This window comes from Betta splendens, chromosome 19, assembly GCF_900634795.4.
Source record: "Betta splendens chromosome 19, fBetSpl5.4, whole genome shotgun sequence".
NCBI classification, from domain to species: Eukaryota; Metazoa; Chordata; class Actinopteri; order Anabantiformes; family Osphronemidae; genus Betta; species Betta splendens.
The window spans coordinates 4,702,657-4,721,544 of record NC_040898.2 but is presented as its reverse complement, the minus strand read 5'-3'; the positions used below and the strand labels follow the sequence as shown (position 1 = coordinate 4,721,544).

The 18,888-nt window shown below is 41.9% G+C and overlaps 2 protein-coding genes across 6 annotated transcripts; both read left to right on the top strand.

Annotated features, from left to right (window-relative positions):
- The first annotated feature begins 372 nt into the window (after positions 1–372).
- zc3h7bb (zinc finger CCCH-type containing 7Bb) lies at positions 373–11,503 on the top strand. 2 transcript variants are annotated; one of them, XM_029134962.3, is made up of 21 exons: positions 373–663; positions 1,457–1,518; positions 1,606–1,642; positions 1,901–2,098; positions 2,415–2,573; positions 2,820–2,960; positions 3,044–3,086; positions 3,174–3,409; positions 3,512–3,818; positions 4,386–4,444; positions 4,560–4,659; positions 4,763–4,924; positions 5,203–5,408; positions 5,483–5,583; positions 5,710–5,891; positions 5,975–6,054; positions 6,158–6,411; positions 6,499–6,604; positions 6,832–6,940; positions 7,071–7,204; positions 7,314–11,503. In XM_029134962.3, exons 2-21 carry the CDS (start codon positions 1,460–1,462, stop codon positions 7,347–7,349), a joined length of 2,709 nt encoding a protein of 902 aa, XP_028990795.1. In that variant the 5' UTR covers positions 373–663; positions 1,457–1,459; the 3' UTR covers positions 7,350–11,503. The 2 variants fall into 2 exon arrangements, with proteins under 2 accessions (XP_028990795.1, XP_028990796.1); XM_029134963.3 differs by having other exon boundaries at positions 374–663; positions 3,512–3,806.
- A 1,014-nt stretch (positions 11,504–12,517) lies between these two features.
- Positions 12,518–18,837, top strand: tefa (TEF transcription factor, PAR bZIP family member a). Of its 4 annotated transcripts, none has more exons than XM_029135029.3 (5): positions 12,518–12,717; positions 15,008–15,394; positions 15,640–15,860; positions 16,465–16,697; positions 17,193–18,837. In XM_029135029.3, the coding sequence occupies exons 1-4, from the start codon at positions 12,630–12,632 to the stop codon at positions 16,678–16,680; spliced, it is 912 nt and encodes a 303-aa protein (XP_028990862.1). In that variant the 5' UTR covers positions 12,518–12,629; the 3' UTR covers positions 16,681–16,697; positions 17,193–18,837. The 4 variants fall into 4 exon arrangements, with proteins under 4 accessions (XP_028990862.1, XP_028990861.1, XP_028990860.1 ...); XM_029135028.3 differs by having other exon boundaries at positions 12,519–12,717; positions 16,465–16,676; XM_029135027.3 differs by lacking the exon at positions 12,518–12,717 and adding an exon at positions 14,284–14,686.
- Positions 18,838–18,888: the final 51 nt, after the last annotated feature.

The window sequence follows — 18,888 nt, the reverse complement described above, 5'->3', positions numbered from 1 at the left end:
TCTTGATGGCTAATTACCAAATGGCATGATAAAAAGAGACTGATAATCCATAATGTCTAAGATGCACTGTTTCTAGTCTTAGGGCTTCAGCAGCTCTTAAACCTGAAGGTGCACGTGCTTAGATGGTAAATCAATCACCTTCTATGTCAATGGCACAACTGAAGTGGTTTAGATGCAATCGTTATATATACATTTTTTTAATGTATGTAACAATAAAATAAATTTTGAAAGCAAGACACAGCTTGAATGACTCTGGCGACACAGGTTGTGTGTCTGTACTATCTGTGACGGACTCTCACCCACAGCTGGCTTCGACTCCAGCGTCTCCGCGACCCTGATGAGGATAAAGCGGTCGAAGACGAGTGAGCGAGTTTTTGCTGCCCTCTCGTGGCCACGTTTCTCTTAGCCTACTTGTTGCGATTTTGCACTGGCCAAAACAGTTAGCCGTTAGCTAGCTACGGCTAGCGTCTCAGTTATCGAGCAGGAGCAGTATCGCAGAGAAACTAGTGCTCCGTCCACACACCAATGACAGGGACTCTGAACTTCCCAACATGCGCCAGGATATCGTCTGATATTTGGCTCGGGGGTTCTTCTCGTCATTATCGCCGCCGTTTTGTGGAGCTATCTGAGATTTGAAGAGCGCAGTGACTTAGCAAACTCTCGGTGAGTTGCCTTGCTAGCGTAAAGTGAGGGCTGGGACTCCAGTAGTAAATGCTTAGCTTAGCTTAATTTACCTGGAAGCTAGTTTTTTTTTTTTTTTTGCAGTGCAACGTTAACAATAGGTAAAAGATGCCAGTTCAACCATTATCATTTATAGATAGTTAGTAAAGGACACAAATAAATTCAATGTATTTATCTTTTTAGCATGAGTTAAATTAACCAAGTTAACACTAATGTCACAATGATTAGCAGTTAGCCTAAGTGAGTAGCGTTAGCAGGCTAATCCTAACTAGCGTCACCATAAGTAAACTCACACTAACGACACGACATTGGCAGCTAACTCTAAAATACTTATTTTACACATGGAAGTGACGTTGTTTTGTACAACAGTTAGCGTGTAGCCTTAGCTACATTTTATACGCTGTTAGAGAATCATTCCCAGAAACTGTTCTTGCTAACGACTATGTAACGCCCCCTCCCAATAAATGTCCTCAATCTATGCGTCAAATGTGCACAGATGTTGTTGGATACTAGCTAACGGGCTAGTCGCCCGCTTCACCGCTAGCTGTCCTCGCGTTAGATTTGCGCAAGTCCGATGAATGCTTTCCATGCGTTAGACGCAGGCCTCGGTTCGTGTAGGTGACTGCAACTTGCTGGAAGTGTTTAACAACCACAAAGAAGTTCGTAATGCGTTCAGATCATGACATTATCCAGGATTCACACTCGATGCGAGGATATTTTCGGTGCAGCTGATGCAGCTATCAACAACGGTTAATCGTCTGCAATTAACCCACAGGCTATGGATCCCGAGCGACAGAAACGACGAGAGGAGATCCAGAAAGCAATGAGCTTTATCCAGTATGTAAAGAACTAATACAACTTTAAACAACTTTTAATGTGGTATTTTGTGCAACAAACCAACTATTACTTGTGTTTTGTTTGCAGGTCGTCGTTGCCTTTCCCAGAGCCAGAGAGTTATGAGGTTTGCTCGACTGTGTTTTTTTTTTTTTGGTCAGATTTTCCATTTACAAGTTTGTAGCAGCAGTGTAATATATAGACTTCATCCTGATCACATCATGATCTGTTTTTGTTATTCTCATTATCTGGATATAAACATAAGAAAATAGAAGTTTTTTACTGGTCTTCTACATTTATACTTCTTTTGACCTCATAATTATATACTCCACCCTCTCCTTCCACCTCTCAAGCCCTCTTATCTTTGTTTATCATGTCCCCTTAGGCTTTTCTGACCCAGCTGGTGTGTAACCTGCTGGATGAAGGTAACTCCTGCTTCAGGGATGGAGACTGGCGCCAGGCCACCCAGCAGTATGGGGAGGGAATCAGTGTTGCCCGCTATGCCCAGGCGGAGGCCCTTGTCATCCCCCATGAGCTGCTGGAGAGCTTGTATGTCAACAGGGCCGCTGCATACTACCAGATGGTAAGTAGGTGGAAGTGGTGTCACCTGCACAGCCCGCTGTTGGAATAGGAATTTGTTTTTACATTTATGTGTCACATGTTTGAGGTCAGTTACAGTTTAATTGTGCACAACATCAATGGAATGTTGCCAAAGCTTACTTAATTAGATTGTTGTTGTTGGCGTTAGAGATATTTTTGTGACTGCAAGGAGCAAGATTTAGAAAACTACATATAGCACATTTATTAGCATTATTGTTGCGGCTTCTCAGTATCACAAATGTACATTAGTAACAGTAGCTTCCTGTTCTTTTTGCTAACCTGTTTATTCTTTCTCTCAGAGGGAATATGATCGCGGTGTTCAGGACTGTGACAGTGCATTGTGCGTGTCAGAGGGCAGTCGCAGGGCTTTGTACCGCAAAGCAATCTGTCTAAGGGAGTTGGGACGATTCAGAGAGGCCTACGAGTGTGGAACCAAATGTCTACTCACAGCTCCACATGTATGTCATCAGTACTAATATTGAAAGTAACTCTAGTTAATTTAATTATTATCTTTTAATAAGTATGTAATACTTGCAATGGTGCGTGTGTGTGGTTAAGGCAGAAGTTGTATATAGAATGACAGATTTCACCGTCTACACACATACTTAGTCATTTTTTTCTTTGATTACGTTACAGGCTGTGTTTCTCATTGTAGTTCACTTGCAGATTAATGAAACAAAGTTCACCTGAAATTCACCTTTCAGGACCGACAAGTCAGCGAGCTTGCTCAGGATCTGGCCAATAAGCTGGGTCTGAAGGGTCGTAAAGCCTACATCAGCCCTCAGACAGAGTCCACACCCACAGAAGGGGAGAGTCATGGGGAGACTTCTCCACCTACGGGAGAGGTAGTAGCTGTTGGTCATCATGTGGATTTTTGTAATGTGATCAGTTAATAATAGTTTTTATATTGATTTTTTCTTTCTTACAGATTTCTTCAAATGGGTTGGAATTTCTGGGAGATATTGGACAAGGTATGATAAATTTACACTCCTTGCACACATCGGACTTCTAACTCTAACATTTATTCCCTCATGACCTTTACTGTTCTCCTTCTGCAGACCTGTCCAGTGCACAGTGCATCCCTGCTCCTTTGGCTACACCTATCCCAGTGAGTGACGAACCCGCAAGTCCTGTTGTAACCTCATGTACTGACCTGTCAGAGAGCCCCAGCAGCCAGGCCCTGCCTCCCATGCCGTACTCCGTTCCAGTGTCTGAGCACATGGACGAATGCAGCAGCGCTATGAAAGACCAACTAGACAGTCTTCTGGAATGCATTCCCAAGAAAGTCAGTGAGGTGACTGAAAGATATTTTCTTCTGTTTTTGTTATTATTCAAATGGTAATAGCAGATAGCAGTCTTTGAGCAGTCTGAAATTTCTGTGTGTTTTTTATTGCAGAGTCCAGTCCAGGGTGCCATTCCCACCAACCTTCCCAACACTGCCGTTGGTCTCCGGCCTCCATACTCCCCTAACCTTCCAGCCCCATCGCCACAGCTCCCCTCAGCTTTCTTCAGCTCCTCCCTCAGTGATTTAAATGCTCTGGAGCCTTATGCGCAGCTGTCCCAGCGAGACCAGGGCTCCACCCAGGCGCAGGACGCACTGGAAGGGTTTTCCACAGGAGCTATGGATGGAGAAGGGAAGGCAGGCGTCATTGCTGGTGGGCTAGACTCGTTGTCTGAGTACACTCTCCCTGGTGAGCTAAGTGGTAAACGTCATCATTTGTTTTCTTTGTGAATATTACCTGATAATGTCCTAACTAATTTTTAATGTTGCAATTATCTGCTGTGCTATGACCGTGGATGCAAATGTAATATAATATAATAATGCTGGGTATTATTATTTGGGTTTCATTGTAATTGTTTTTATCAATCCTTTTGTTTTATCTTTGAAGTCCTGAAAAAGGATCCAGTAATTTCAACACAGATGCTGTTACAGCTGTTTTGCAATGTCAGACTTTCACTGTTTTCTAATCTCCGTCTTTCTCATACCATTGGAGCCTGTAACGCTACCTATGCATTTCATGTCATGTCTGAACTCACGCATTGCACTAGTTCCACATCTCAGAATCAATAAGCAGTACCTGGTGCTTTCCATTTCAGATTTGGTTTTAATTGCTGTTAGTTTGTTTAATTTTGACCCAGTTCAGGGTCTTTGCATGCTTGTGTACATAGTTTGCTATAGTATGTAGTTTGCTTTCCATACATTGACCATGTGAGTCAGCACATTAAGGTCTACTGTCTGACATTAGGGTCTTTGTATCTCTGGTCATTAGGGGGACGAGTGTGTCACAGCTTTATTCCTGGAATGCGCAACCACAGTACTACACATGCAGTAAGTGATGTACACAAGTGAAGATATTTGTTTTCTTAGTTTTTTTTTTTTACCATAAAAATTCTGCTGAATATCATTTTGTTTATATGTGACCACTTTATTTATTTTTCCCCAGAATGGTCCAGCAGGAACCAACCTCTCCCTGCTCTCAAGGAATCCTCTGGCAGCCACACATGAGTTTCGCCAGGCATGTCATGCCTGTTACAGTCGAATAGGTTGGTTCAGGTCACTTTCTCCCATCTACCTATGCATCTATGCATCAGTAGCCATTAAGATGAGTCTCCAATCTTACCTTTTCTTTCATCCTACTGCTCACAGGTCCACGGGTGATGGACTATAAGTATCAGCCGGAGGCAGCACACCGCTGCAAGAGAGATGTGCTGCTATGCCGTCTGAAAAACACAGATGACCCCACCTGGAAAAGGATCCGGCCACGACCTGCACGAAACAACTTCCTGGGAGCATTTGTCCTGTGTAAAGGTGTGGTGTGCAAGCATTGAAAAATGACAGCTGTCTGATCTTTGCAAAAGTTAAGGTTATTTTAGAGAGCAAACATATTCATGTTCATGTCCCAGTCTCATCTCACAGTAAAATTAAAATTTACATAAATCTGACTAACATTATTCCTGATGCCACTGATGTAATGCCTTTGTTCATACTGAAAGATAATTAAACGCTTTATAACCTTTGTGTTTGTAAATTAGAATGAAGTGAACCTGTGTTTTTACATGTTTATTTCTCCTTTCTGGGTCCTGTAGAGGTGCAGGAGCGTCAGGAGTGCCAGTATGGCGAAAACTGTACGTTCGCCTACTGCCAGGAGGAGATTGACGTGTGGACGCAGGAAAGAAAGGGAGCGCTGAGCCGAGAGCTGCTTTTCGACCCGCTGGGCAGCACAGAGAGGCGGGCTCTCAGTGTCACTAGGCTGCTGCAGCTTCATATGGGCATGTTTATGTTCCTCTGTGAGGTGAGGTCACAGTCTGCTTTCCTATTCATTTACATCTGCTTTTGTCTTCGACTCACTGGGATTCTTTTCAACAGGAATGTTTTGACAGTAAGCCTCGTATTATCAGCAAACGCAGCAAAGAAAACTTAGCAGTCTGTTCAAACCTCACCGCTCGACATCCATTCGACGATAACAAGTCAGTGTTTTTATCTGGTGGTTTTGTTACAGTAAATGTGTACAATTTGTGTTTGGTTCATATTTTTAAAAAATTCTTAGAACCATATATAAAACACTCTATATATACCATTGTACTGTCACTCAGGTGCCTGGTGCATGTCGTGAGGTCTGCCAATGTACGCTACAGTAAGGTGCGTTCCCTGCACCCTCTCTGCCAGTTCGATGTGTGTCGTCACGAGGTTCGGTACGGCTGCCAGCGGGAGGACAGCTGCTCATTTGCACACTCTGTCATTGAGCTCAAATGCTGGGTTCTACAGCAGGATACTGGTACTTAGAACAGCGTCTGCAGACATCAGCATTGTCTAGTGAAGTCGGAGCTTTTAACTGAGTAGTTCCAATGTTTCTTCAAGGCATCACCCATGAAGAGATGGTGCAGGAATCCAAGAGGCACTGGCAAAGGCTGGAGCAGAACGCGCAGAAGCAGCAAAAGGTGAGGAGTATAAAATGGAATTAAGAAAACGGTCGTCTCGTAACAAAATAGTTCAGCAAAAATGTATTCACACATTTATCAACGTTAACTTTGTGTCTTTCAGCCAATCCATACACCTCATCCGAACAGCAGCTTACCTCCCGGAGGAGTCATGGGAATGGGAGGTGGGGTTGGGGGAGCTGGGGGCGATGGCTTGGGTGGTGGCGTAAGCCCAGTGGGAGGGTTAGGAGCAGTAGCTGGACGCGGAAGACCTCTCAACTTAAAAATGAAGTTTGTTTGCGGCCAGTGCTGGAGAGAAGGGCAGGTGAACGAGCCCGACAAGAACCTCAAGTACTGCACTGCCAAAGCACGGCACAGGTGAGGCCTGTCCGTCTTGTTTACTCTGCTACCTCCTTTTAGGCACAAGTCTTTTTTGTTTGATTTCATGTTGTCTTGTCTTTTCAGCTGGACAAAGGAGCGCCGTGTTCTGCTAGTGAAGTCGTTTGAGAAAAAGAAGTGGGTTGTTGTTCGGCCTCTGCCCTTCTCTCGTACCTATCCACAGCAATATGATGTGAGTCCCCATACATGCTTTCCTCATCACTCGCATGCAGAATCTGACTGATTTTGTACTTGAAAACAAATGTTGTTTAAAGAGTGATGTTTACAATCTATAATTACCATCACTATCACTGCAAGTAGTTGGTCTGCATACTTTTGCTGCAAGGAGCAGTGTTGCTGCCTACATGCAAGAGCACTGGACATGCTGTTTCTTTATTAGCATTGCTCTTTTTCATCTAGATGTGTGTCCATGTAATGAAGCAGAAGAAGTGCCACTACATTGGAAACTGCTCATTTGCCCACAGTCTGGAAGAGAGGGATGTCTGGACATACATGAAAAATAACAACTGTAAGTATTTGGTTGCTTGTTGAGGTCAGTGCATCAGGACCTGAAGTCTGAAGTGGTGTTTGAGTTGTATTGTACACATTAATTAGGTGTTTCTGAGGTTCTCTTCCTTGTCTCTATGATACCTCTGCAGTAAGAGACATGCAGCAGATGTATGAACTGTGGCTACAGCTCACTAATCAGAGCAGACGCACAGATAGCTCTGCTGTCACGCCGCCTCCGGAGGACAAGCAAGTCACCATATCTGCAGATTACACAGAAAGCATGGTTGGTTACATTGTTGCATTATCCAGAGAAATTAAATCTGCTGCCCATCTTTTCAGTGTTTTTTGGCCAAGTGTATGTGAAAAATAAGTTGTGCTGACTGTTGTTTCAGGGAGGCCGGCGGCTGTCCGACGGCGACGACCTCTGAGTGTTGCTAAGTCCAGGCCTGCCACACCAGCTACAAGTGAACAGTCTCTCAACTCACCAGTGTGACCTCTAATGCATCTTGCCAGCAGAGAGCAGTTGGATGCACAGCAGAAAAGTTAACCCCACCCCAATATACACACACACACGCAATAACATACACTCCACACACAACTCACAGGCACCGATGAACATAAAACAAAAGCTTTGTTAGTAAAACATGATTAGCTTTAGTATTTTGGTTTATAACATGTTGCAGTAGCACCTTTTTTAGGTTTCCATCCAGCAGAGGATATTGCAGAAACTCCACTGAGAACTAGCTTCACTCTGCCGACAATAATCAACTAGTATTCCCAAGTCCTTTTTGGACTGAGCAAAGGTGTCCACCAGGTGCCTCTTTTAGCCCACACAGCACTGACACAATAGTCGTATGGGTGCGCTGGTCGCAGCTCGTATACAGTGCTTGGTGAGAACTTAAAACGTAGCACTCTCACACACAAGGTCGATATTTTAAAAATGGAGTGCAAAGAATACCAAGCTCGCAGTGTTGTAGACAGTCACAACAAAAGAAACTAGGTAAAAGAGGTTCTTGAAGGACACTGCTCTAAAAGATGTTAAAACCAAATTGTAATCTCCCTCCTTCATGGGATTAAAGTGAGAGGAGTACGTTTTCTGGAGATTAATCACTTTGAGTGTAATTTTTTTTCTAAGAGGATTTACTTCCTTGTTATATTTTCTGCCATATTGGTAGAACGTTATGAATGTAACGCCTGAATGGGCCTTAAAACAGTGAAATTAGTCATCAATTAGTCAAATCGTTGCGGTGGTAAAGTTACATGCCCAAAACTTGCAACGTTAGTTTCCTCCCTTTCTCGTCTTTATTGATAGTAACAGCTCCGTTGACAGCTGATTTTCTATTCCTGCTTGCCAACAGTTCCTGCATGGGACTAGCACAGACGCATAATACAATAATGGTTCACGTTGTCAGAAGATAATCTTCTAATATCCGTATGTTAAGGTACAACAAACTAGTGGCTTGAAGTCTTGCCAAAGTAACCAAGCAGCTATTTGCTGCTCTTTGAAATCTGACAGATGTGGCAATGTAGGAGGAGGCTAGATTAATAACGACTGCAGCACTCATACAGACTCTGGGCTGGAGCTTCTCTCAGTAATGGGTCCATTCAGACCACAGACGCCATTAGGAAATGATGACCTGACCCAGATTGATGCAAAGTGAAAACACTTTTTAGTTTTGGGGGAAAGTACTAGTAAGTATTATGAATGTTCCATTTTTGTGACAATTAAGAATATATAATAATTTTGGTGTGGGCAAGTTGCCACTTCTTCAGTTGAACTGGGGTCATTTTTTCACTGAAAACCAACGATGCTCAGCCTTTAAATGGAAACCTGTTTTTCTTGTAAGCACCCAAAGTTCCCCTCCCCCACCCCGATGGTTAATAGCAGCCCCTAACATAAACTTCTAGCTTAAAATGGGAAACAAATTCGCACCACACATTGTGCCTATAAACAACACATACATGCGCACACACACGCACACAGACAGAGGCAGGATATCCGTTGCCATCTTATTGTAGCCTTTATTGTGGATGGAGGTATGTCTATATTCAGATATGTATACATGCATATTATACATATTTTCAAATATTGCTATACTACTATACTACTACTAATAATTGATAACTTAGCGGTTAAGCTTAATAAATATATAACCTGACAACCTGTATTGATTACATAGAAAAACTTCTTGTAACTGAGGTATTGCTATATGAGATGTATTGCTGATCTAGATGAGTATAGTGGATTTTTTTTTTATTCTTTTATTTTGTAATTTTTCCTTCTGTGTGGTTGTCCCAGACAGGGGTTTGTGTGACAGATTGCAGCGGAGCTTGATTTGATTTTGCAGACTAAAGAGCGGAAAGGAGGGGGTTTAGTTTTCTAGTTTACTACTTCCTCAGAGCAGCAACTAAACAGAAATGGCAGAATAGCATCTAGAATCAAATTTCCTTTACGGTATATAAATTTGCAGAGTGGCTGCACTATATGTTTTATATATTTATTTAGTTGGTTGGTTGGTTGGTTGGTTCAGCATATAACATCCCAGATTCGTAAATTACACTCAGGCATTAATAAAACCTGTGTCAAATGTAAAAAAACTTGAAACGTGCTGAAAGAAGAATAGTCTGCATTTCCCACGCTTCAGATGCAGTGATGAACAAGTAATGGAATGTAGTTGTGATATCAAAGGCTACAGTGACCTTATATTCCAGCTAAGTCAGATCTCAGATCTGTTCACTTTACTGCCATTTGATAATGTCATTATGAAGCCTTGTCTGGAACAACCCAGGTATTAGCCTATTTGAGGGATTGTATTACTACTACTCCTAGTATTATGAATATGATTACAGTAATTATTGCTATCTATTGACTATTTCTCTTCTATATGCTATTGATATAGTACGTATGTTAATTGCAATGTATAACTCTCTCTTTATATATGTATCCATGTACAAATATAATAATTTACAGTAAATATGCATCTGTGTATGCAGCAGAGCCTGGCTCTTTCTGGGAGGCAGTGAGCAGACAACATCCAGCCTCAGATCATTACTGTGAGGTTAGTTCAAGGTGTTTTACACATGATTGTGGACCTGACTGCTGGAAATGTTGTCTGAGCGCCCAGCCAGAAACAAGAGATATCATGGATAAGTCAGGTACATATTCTGTAACCTGGTGTGTTTGTTGACCTGGATCTGGCGCTCTCTGCTCACTGCCTGTGCTTTGTATTTTTGTTTCAAGTTGTTTACCAGACAGGAGGACAGCTGTTGAACCATAAGCATACATGGAGGCCTATATACTCTCGTATAGCGCCTTATTCTATATATTACACCTATAAGGTAATACATACCCATTATTGTATAATCCTGCTTACTATTAACTGTATAAGATACCTGATACCTATTATAATATGTAGACACCCTTTATAAGGTAACTTAGATAAGAAATGGTGGACCTGTTTTTTTTTATTGTGGCTGTGAAAAAGTTTGCTGTGGTCAGTAATGTGTTTCCATCTTGTTTTCCCAGGGTTTGAAAAGAATATATTGGAATGTGACTCACTTAAATGCTCTGTTCACCTAATATCGCTTCAGGATATTCGACAGCTGTAATAAAAAAACAACTTAAAGGTACAATGCTTCCATTTGGCCACGCTTAACAGTGACTGTGCCAGCTGTAAATGCCTTCTTGACGTGAAAATATTTGGCACAAACAGAGCATTTAAGGAGAGGCTCCCGTTCCATTGATGATGTAACTGGCCCACATGGAGAAAAAAAAAAGAAAACTGGTTAATTGTGGTGCATGTTCTGTGTTTAAGGCAGGTGATTTATGACACAAATGAAGAAGGGGAGGCAGGCTAAGACTTGGTTATCACTGGAGTTCAAATTACATAACTTGACCTTTAAACCTCTCAAAGGGTTCAAAGTGCCGCAGACCAACTTTCTACAATAACTATTCATTCATTGTTATAGCCCTCAGGTGCTGGAGGCTTTAGTCAGTGTTACTGCTGTGGTTCGTCTATTCTAGTTGAAGCAGACTTAACACAGTGCAATTAGTTTCATATTTTTTTAATATCATATTTGCTCTGTGAATATAGAGAAAAAACATTTCTTTGGTTATTTTTATTTATTATTTAAGAGATGCATGGCTAAAAGGTTATCTGTTCTGGGTTTTTGCATCAGTTCTAGGTTTTCAACTGTGAAACAAGGTTCCAGTGAAAAAATGTGAATGTGACTCAAGTCCTCCTCCATCAACTCTCTTCCTCGTCCTGCCCCTGATGCAGTTTGTGTCATTTCGTCTGGGTTACCAACACAGCCACAACAAAAATGTTATGAATCGGTTTAGAAAAATTATTGGTTATTTGTTTTCAGCAACCGGGATAAAGAAACCAGGGTTGTAAGAAGTGAAAAAATAAGGCCTCTTTTTGTACTGTATTTTTCTTTTTTTTTTTTTACATTTTGTTGTTTCATTTTTAGTTTAACTTCTTGACTTTGGTTTCTCTTTTCTCCTCCCTGGTTGGAAGTTCATGATCATGGACCAAATCTCTTGAATTTAATAAATAAACCGAATGTTTTAGAAAAAGAAGTTCCTTTTTTTATTAATACACTATTGTAAAAGGAATTTGACACAGCGACATGTGTTAGTTATTTGGATTATAGTATAGTATGTGTTACCATTCAGATGCACAAGCATTAATACCATTACCCACTGCTGTTTGGCAAGAAGTTATTCCAGTTTATAACAAGCGTTGAAACATATTGTGCATTAACTACCCTCTACCTATATTTCATTTTAATTAGTCTAAAACCTCAGGGCTTTAGGTGTGTAAGTGCAGGGTTTTATCGCACCACCTCTGGCTCAGTGCCAGTTGCATCTGGATAATTATGTTCTGACACTGACGCACAGTAATCATTACAAACCAGCCTGCTCGAGGTTAATGAGCTTGTTCACACGTGTCTTTTGAGCTCTCACAAAAACATGCATCACGTGGAAACACCCCACTCTTCAACCTAAGCCTTTCAGTGCTTCGTGTCCACAGGCAGGTTTTGACCACACCTTTGTCTGAGCAGAACTTATGGCTTTACAAGCTTCTATTATTAATTTGTATTTATTTATCGCAGGTGCGCCCATATGTCAGCGTGTCTTTGAACTGCACTCGAATATCTTATTTTTAATGATTTATTAAAAATCATTAAAAATGCTTATTTTGCCCAAGGCCATAATAACGTGTTACAACCTACTATAAACTCTACTTGTTTATGCGATTGATCTAAAGTTTGCATTGCATGCACAGCTGTAATCCTGTGTTGATTTATTGTTCATAGTCGTATTTCCCAAGGACAAACTAGTAAATACAAACTACCAGTGATATCAACAACCTCTGAATTAGTAACACCTGCTTTATCACTTCTTTCATAACATTTCGGTACATTTAAGGTCCACTCTTTCTTAACTTACCCACAATAACTTGAAGCTTGTGAATGGCAGTCACTGCCGTAACAGACACGATCGTTGACCAATCGCTGTTCGTTCCGTCGAAGGCTGGAGCAACGCGCTCCTCTGATTGGCTGCGGGGAGCGGAGAGGCGGACCTCGTTAAGTAACTTCTTGAGGACGGTTCGTCGTGCAGGGTCCCGTTTGAATTCTCTGCTTTGCTAATTCTTGTGAACTCCTGCAGATCCGTAGACCTAATTTGCCTAATCTGCTTTTTTATGGAACCCAACATGACTGCAGAGATCCCGGAGATTTTTAGAGCTCTTCTGGAGCTTCCATTTACTCTACCGAACTTTGATGAATATGGTAAGTGGGTGCAAAATCAATGAGGTGTTTTGATTTGAGGTTCATGCAGATTTGAGAGCTAAGAGCCCGTTTTTATGAAATTAAAATTGCTGATATAGGTTTGAGCTGTTTCTGAAATGGCTGAAATATCTGCAATCAAAACTGCGTATTTGTTGCGTCACCTCTATCGCCTGATGACAGTGCCCAGCGGCTGGACTGTGGTTTGTTACTTAGTATAACAGAGGAAATTAGACTGTGTAGACTATTGAGCTGTTGGACAGTGAGAAACTCCTTAAATTTCAAAATAAAATATAATTAAAAATGCATAGTGACACAACAGTTTTGAAAGCATTTATTGTAGTCTTTTTTGTCACGCAATTCTGCTCTATCACTAGTAACTGCTTTATGTCAAACAAATGCTTCATCATGACCTACATCCTGCCTTTTCTCAGATAGAAAATATTTGACTTGTCTCAGAAGGGCAGTTGAGTAATAGTTTAGCTATAGTGAAAAGGAATCATGTGTTATATTATGATTTAATTACTAAGTGGCCTTCTCCGATCAGATAAATCAGATTAGGGTCATTACATTGAAAAGTATACCGTTGGCCCCATTTTGAAGGATTTCAGAATCTGCTCTCTGTCACTGTTATGTATCACCACCAGAGATGTTATCTGACACCATGACTTTTTTTAAATCAATGGCGTCTTTACCAAGCACATGCAATCAGTTGCAAAACTCCATCTCTCGTTGTAATGTGTCAAAACAGATTCTGTGGGAAACAATCCACCGCATGTGCAAAAAAAAAAAAAAACTTTCAATGAAAACAATTGGAGAGCAGTTTGTGTCAGCTGAGGCATGTATGTAAAATGGAAGGCAAGATCAAAACCATGCTTTGTTCAAAATCAATTGCACATATGCCATTTTCATGTTTCCAATCGTGCAGCAGTTGCGATTGACAGAGATGTTTACGTTTGCTGTTGGGATGTAGCGTCTGTAAATAGGTCAGAAGTTGGCCCTTCCCTGCTCCGCAGCGCCGCCCTTTGCTGCACGTGAGAGACGCAGATAAACATAGTGCCGCTCCATTGGACGGAGCCGATCGGTATGTAAGAGCTGCGACTGCACATGTTTTTACATGTGAGCCGAGCGGAGTTGACGCAGCAACAATAACCACATCCTCTGTATGTAGGTTCAACTTCTAGGTTACCTTCTTTGCAATGAGTTGTGTACTGAAAAAGCTGCAAGTAACAAATTTGGTAAAACGATCTCCTTTAGAGTATAATGAGAAGGCGGAGACACGCCGATCGAGCTCCACTGAAAAGTTATTTCATACGGCCTGTACAATGGTGTCTGTCTTCTATATGACATATTTTAAAAGACAATTTAGCGGCGGTGGCTGCAGGTAGGCTGTGGATTTTGGAAAACAATAAAGTAAATCATACAAATGTTTAAGGCTAATCTTCTACTTGTGCGACATAGGTAACTCGGTCAACCAATCAGAGTTGAGCTGGCCGACCATCGCCATTGGCTGATCCCCAGATTCCCCGCCCCCTCATAAAGGCGCCTCTTAATATTCATAAGAACACGGCGCAGCCCGCGTATCAGCACCGGGCAGGCTGGACTTTTGTCGGAACGGCAAACCCACCAACCCTGTTTCACACTGGACCAGCGGAGCATTTGGGAATACGTTGATCGGCACATGTAAACGTGGATTTTATAGCTAAAAACATTTTGTAGCGCAGCCTGTAGCAGCTTTAGCCAAGTAGGCTCCGCTAGCTTAGCCGGTTTCGTGCTAACAGAGCGGCGGCGCGGTTCGCTTCTTTCAGGCGTCTGAGCGGTCGACGTAAACACCAGGGGACAAACATGTCGGCGGAGCCGCTTGTCATCACGCTGGCAGCAGGAGCAGGGAGCACGAGTGGCGTCACGCTCCCGGTGGTCTTAAAGAAAATCATGGAAATGCCTCCGCCGAACATTCTGGACTGCGACGACGGTAAATGCATAGAGAGCGAAGAGAGTAGGTTAAAAAAAAAGCCAGTTCCACCAAAAACGCAGATGATCACGCGCGAGTGAGTGGTGTGGCGGCTGTTTGTGCCTCGGGGTTTAGTGACACCAGCGTGTCAATCTAAACGTGTACACTGGTGCTTTATGTTGAACACAACATACACAGGCCTCGCCTCCTCATCCAGAGCTTTCTAGACACGCCTCTGTTTTTTGTTGACGTTCAACACTTCAAACCGTTGTCCTGCCTCCTGCATGTTGATATAAAGCTGCCTCATGACTGCATGTAATTTAAACCATCCTTGTGTTTCAGACACTGACAAGGAAAAGCAATGTCTGGGAGGTAATGGTGATGTGAGTGGGGGAGGCAGCGACATGGGACCTTCAGCCGCTCTGACTCCTGCCATCTGGGAGAAGACTATTCCTTACGATGGAGAGAATTTCCACCTGGAATACATGGATCTGGAGGAGTTTCTCATGGAGAACGGTATCCCTGCATCCCCTCTTGAGGACGCCCTAAAAAGCAGCACAGAAGGAGACACTGAGAAGGCGGAGGAACTTAATGCTTCTCCTTCTGCGAAGTCAATGCCTTCCAAGGCGCCAGTCGCTCTTTTGCCCATTCAGGAGTTGGACAAGTGTGAGGAAGAAGTTGTGATCATCACAAAGAGTGACACAGATATCACGTCTGATGCAACTGCGGGTTAGTGGTTCTTATGTGTGTGTTTTTTCATAGCCACTAGTTTAATGAAGCACTAAAGCAAAGATTAATAGCTGCTATTTTAGAGTAATAGTAGCGTTTGCTACATGTGTACTACATATGTGTGTACTAGAACATAGCTCCACCCTACATGTGCAATGTAGCCTTTCACTTAACGAGTAGTACCTCCCAATTTACTAACTTGGCTTTGAGTTTGACTTGCAGCTGTTCTTCTTGTGTTTGCTCAGAGGTCACCACTGAGAAGGACCGAGTGACACCCGAGCCCATCAACCCTGATGAAATTGAGGTTGACCTCAATTATGAGCCGGATCCCACAGACTTGGTCCTGTCTAGTGTGCCTGGGGGCGAGCTGTTTGACCCGCGTAAACACAAGTTCACGGAAGATGAACTGAAGCCACAACCTATGATCAAGAAGGCCAAGAAGGTGTTTGTGCCTGAAGAGCAGAAGGTATGCCTAGTAACAAGCTACAACAGAGATGTGCCCTTCAGCTTAAAAAAACTGAGAAAAACCATTTGTACTTCATTAAGCTCTAAAGTATAAATGAAAAAATTACATGTTGATGTACTATTGAATGGTTGCATACACTAGTAATGGACAATAATGATCTTGATATTAGTTGACACTGCAGTATCCTAAGGGACTGTGTATGTATGTTTGTATGTACAGTATGTTGAGGCAGGACTCAAGCATCCTACAAATGTCCTAGAAATGCGAGATGAAGCATGCAATTCATTTTCAAGTTTTCTTAAAGAAGAAATGTAGTGGTTACATGTATTCTCAGACAAGCTCCCAGTGATAAGTTTACACAGAAGTTTGAAATTAGGACCAGTCACAATAAATTAGTGCTGGCAACTCACAGTGACTCAGCTGTTTTGCAAATTGCAGTGCTGCTTCCCCTCCAGCCCACCGGAGAGCACAGTGTTTTTTCCAGGCACTATAAAGCTTGACTGTTGGGCCACTTGACCTAATGCAACGATAATGAGATGCAACAACCCGATGTTGTGTTTTTTTGACTCAACCCTGCTGATGATTTCTGTTTCACTTCTCCCAGGATGAAAAGTACTGGCAGAGGAGGAATAAAAACAATGTGGCTGCCAAACGCTCACGTGACGCCCGTAGGCTGAAGGAAAACCAGATCACGGTCCGAGCTGCTTTCCTGGAGCGCGAGAACACTGCGCTGCGGACAGAGGTGGCCGAGTTAAGGAAGGAGTGTGGCCGCTACAAGAACATCGTCGGCCGCTATAAAGCCAAATTTGGAACACTGTGAGGCACCAGAATAATCCAGTACATAAAACTAATAATAGACATCCATATGTCACTTAGTGTTTTAGAAAATGAGGTTGTAGATATGGTTGAGTTCTGATTATTAGCTTCATTGACAAATACCAGATATACTGTAGATGGAACAGCAACACTGTTCTCTTTGGACAGAGGTTCACATGAAAGAGGAGAGCACAACAACACTTTAACACTGATGGTGGTGGTGGTGGTGAGTGATCTGATCTGAACCCTGGACAGTAAACATGGATTTTATTTATAAAGAACAGGAATGTAAAGTAAGATCATGGCTAGTAGGACATGTAATGGCTGAGTTGAGGAGAAGTATTTAGAGAAGGGAAATATCAGAAGTGAGGGGAGCTGCAGTTACACAGAATAACCTACAAATCAGCTCATTTAATTTTAATCACTGCAACGAACACATCAGAAACGGAATAATGTAATGTTGACCTCTCTCCCACCTCCTTCCCATGATTCACCTTTGTTCTCTTCTCTTTCAAGTGCGGAGCCAGAAGACCAGTAGACAGCAGCTGATTTATTTCTTTGTTTTTCAAATGAATAAATACATCAGAACCTTTGGGGTTGCTACGTGAGAACAGATCAGATGACGAAGAGGACAAAGAGCATGTGTGAGGGCAAGACTGATCTTGCAGTGTAGATGCAGTAGCATGTTAAGGCCCATCACCTTTCCTTTCGACTTACACTTATCAGTGTGAGTGAAACAGGTAGGAGGATATTCAAGTGCTTCTTCAGTGCACCTCTCTAATGACATGTGCTATTATCATATGATAGAACTATTGTCAGAAGCAGTCATGTGGTATTTTTGTTGGAGAAACTGGGTTTTTTTTAGATTAAAATGAAAGGTATTCTTATGGTATTTCAGAAATAAGTTCTGCAGGCTGCCTTTGGTTCTGTCCTGTCCTGTCAATTGAACTTGGGGTTAATCGTTATTATTTAGGATACACACACACACACACACATATTAGTATCTGGGACTGTGTTCTGAGCTGGGCTTTTCTTTGCCCACCAAAGCTTTTGACTGTGACATTTCCAACTTTTGAAACTCTTTCAGGGGATTACAGTGATATCATTTCTCTCGATGTGCTCATACTCCTTACCAGCAGCAAAGAACTGTACTGTGCGTTTTTCACCATTCAGCAGTGTATGTCTCGCTGTCGCTCCTCTTTGTTTGTCGCCTAAAATGATACTTTCTGTATTATTTTATAGATATGGATGTATGCATAGCACTATAAACCCAGATACAGCTCCAGTGTTGTTCCAAGCTTTGTTTAGACCTGTGTTAGATATTAGGTAATGTAATTGTAAAGTCCCTAAAGACCCCCACAGTATGTGAACCTTTACCCGAAGCGTTTGAGAGAATGCATCCCGTGTTGGTGAACACTTTTGATCCAATATTATAATTCATCTTGCTCTGTTTTTAGAGATTAGGGCTGCCAACAGAAACTTTGTTTTTCACACGTCATTGGACGAAACAATGAGTCCCAGTGAGTGCAGACTGTATAGGGGCATCTCTTTGATTGTTAAGGGTCCCCCACAATCTCTTAAGTGTCCTCAATGTTTATTAAAGCCATTTCAATGCAGTGCACAGTCTGCCAGTTTACAGGGGGCATATTGTAACATGTTGTGTAACTTTTCACTGTCTAATTGTGACAAAGGGAAAACTGTCCCTTGCTGCTGAGCTTCCATCCACAGGCATGCTGTCTTTTTGATACTGTGGTAACTTTTGGTAAAGATTAAAAAACTAATACTTTTCTCAAATAATGTCTAAACTAAACTGGTTCTTCTATTAAACTTTGCAGTAGAAACAGCTTGAGTGTAAAACCTATGGATTAATACTAGGTCAGAATTGCAACATTTATTTAGAATAATAATAAATCTGAGGTTTTAATTTTTGTATTAGAAGACCAACATGAATGGTGAGCTTCCTGACTTGTTTTCATTTTGTGTTTTCTGCTTTACTACAGTTTACATCATCCTTATGTCTAGAACAGGTCAATGTGTTAACTGTGAGGGATTTTTTTAACCTTCCTGTTTCCATCTTTGTAAAGAATCATTCTGGCATTTTGAGTGTGGACTTTTGTATATAAAATATCTATGAATAAAGCCTTATTGATAAAGTCTTAAATTGTGTTCAGTTTTCAGTACTGCTTTAGAGTTTTGCAGTTGGAAATTAGTG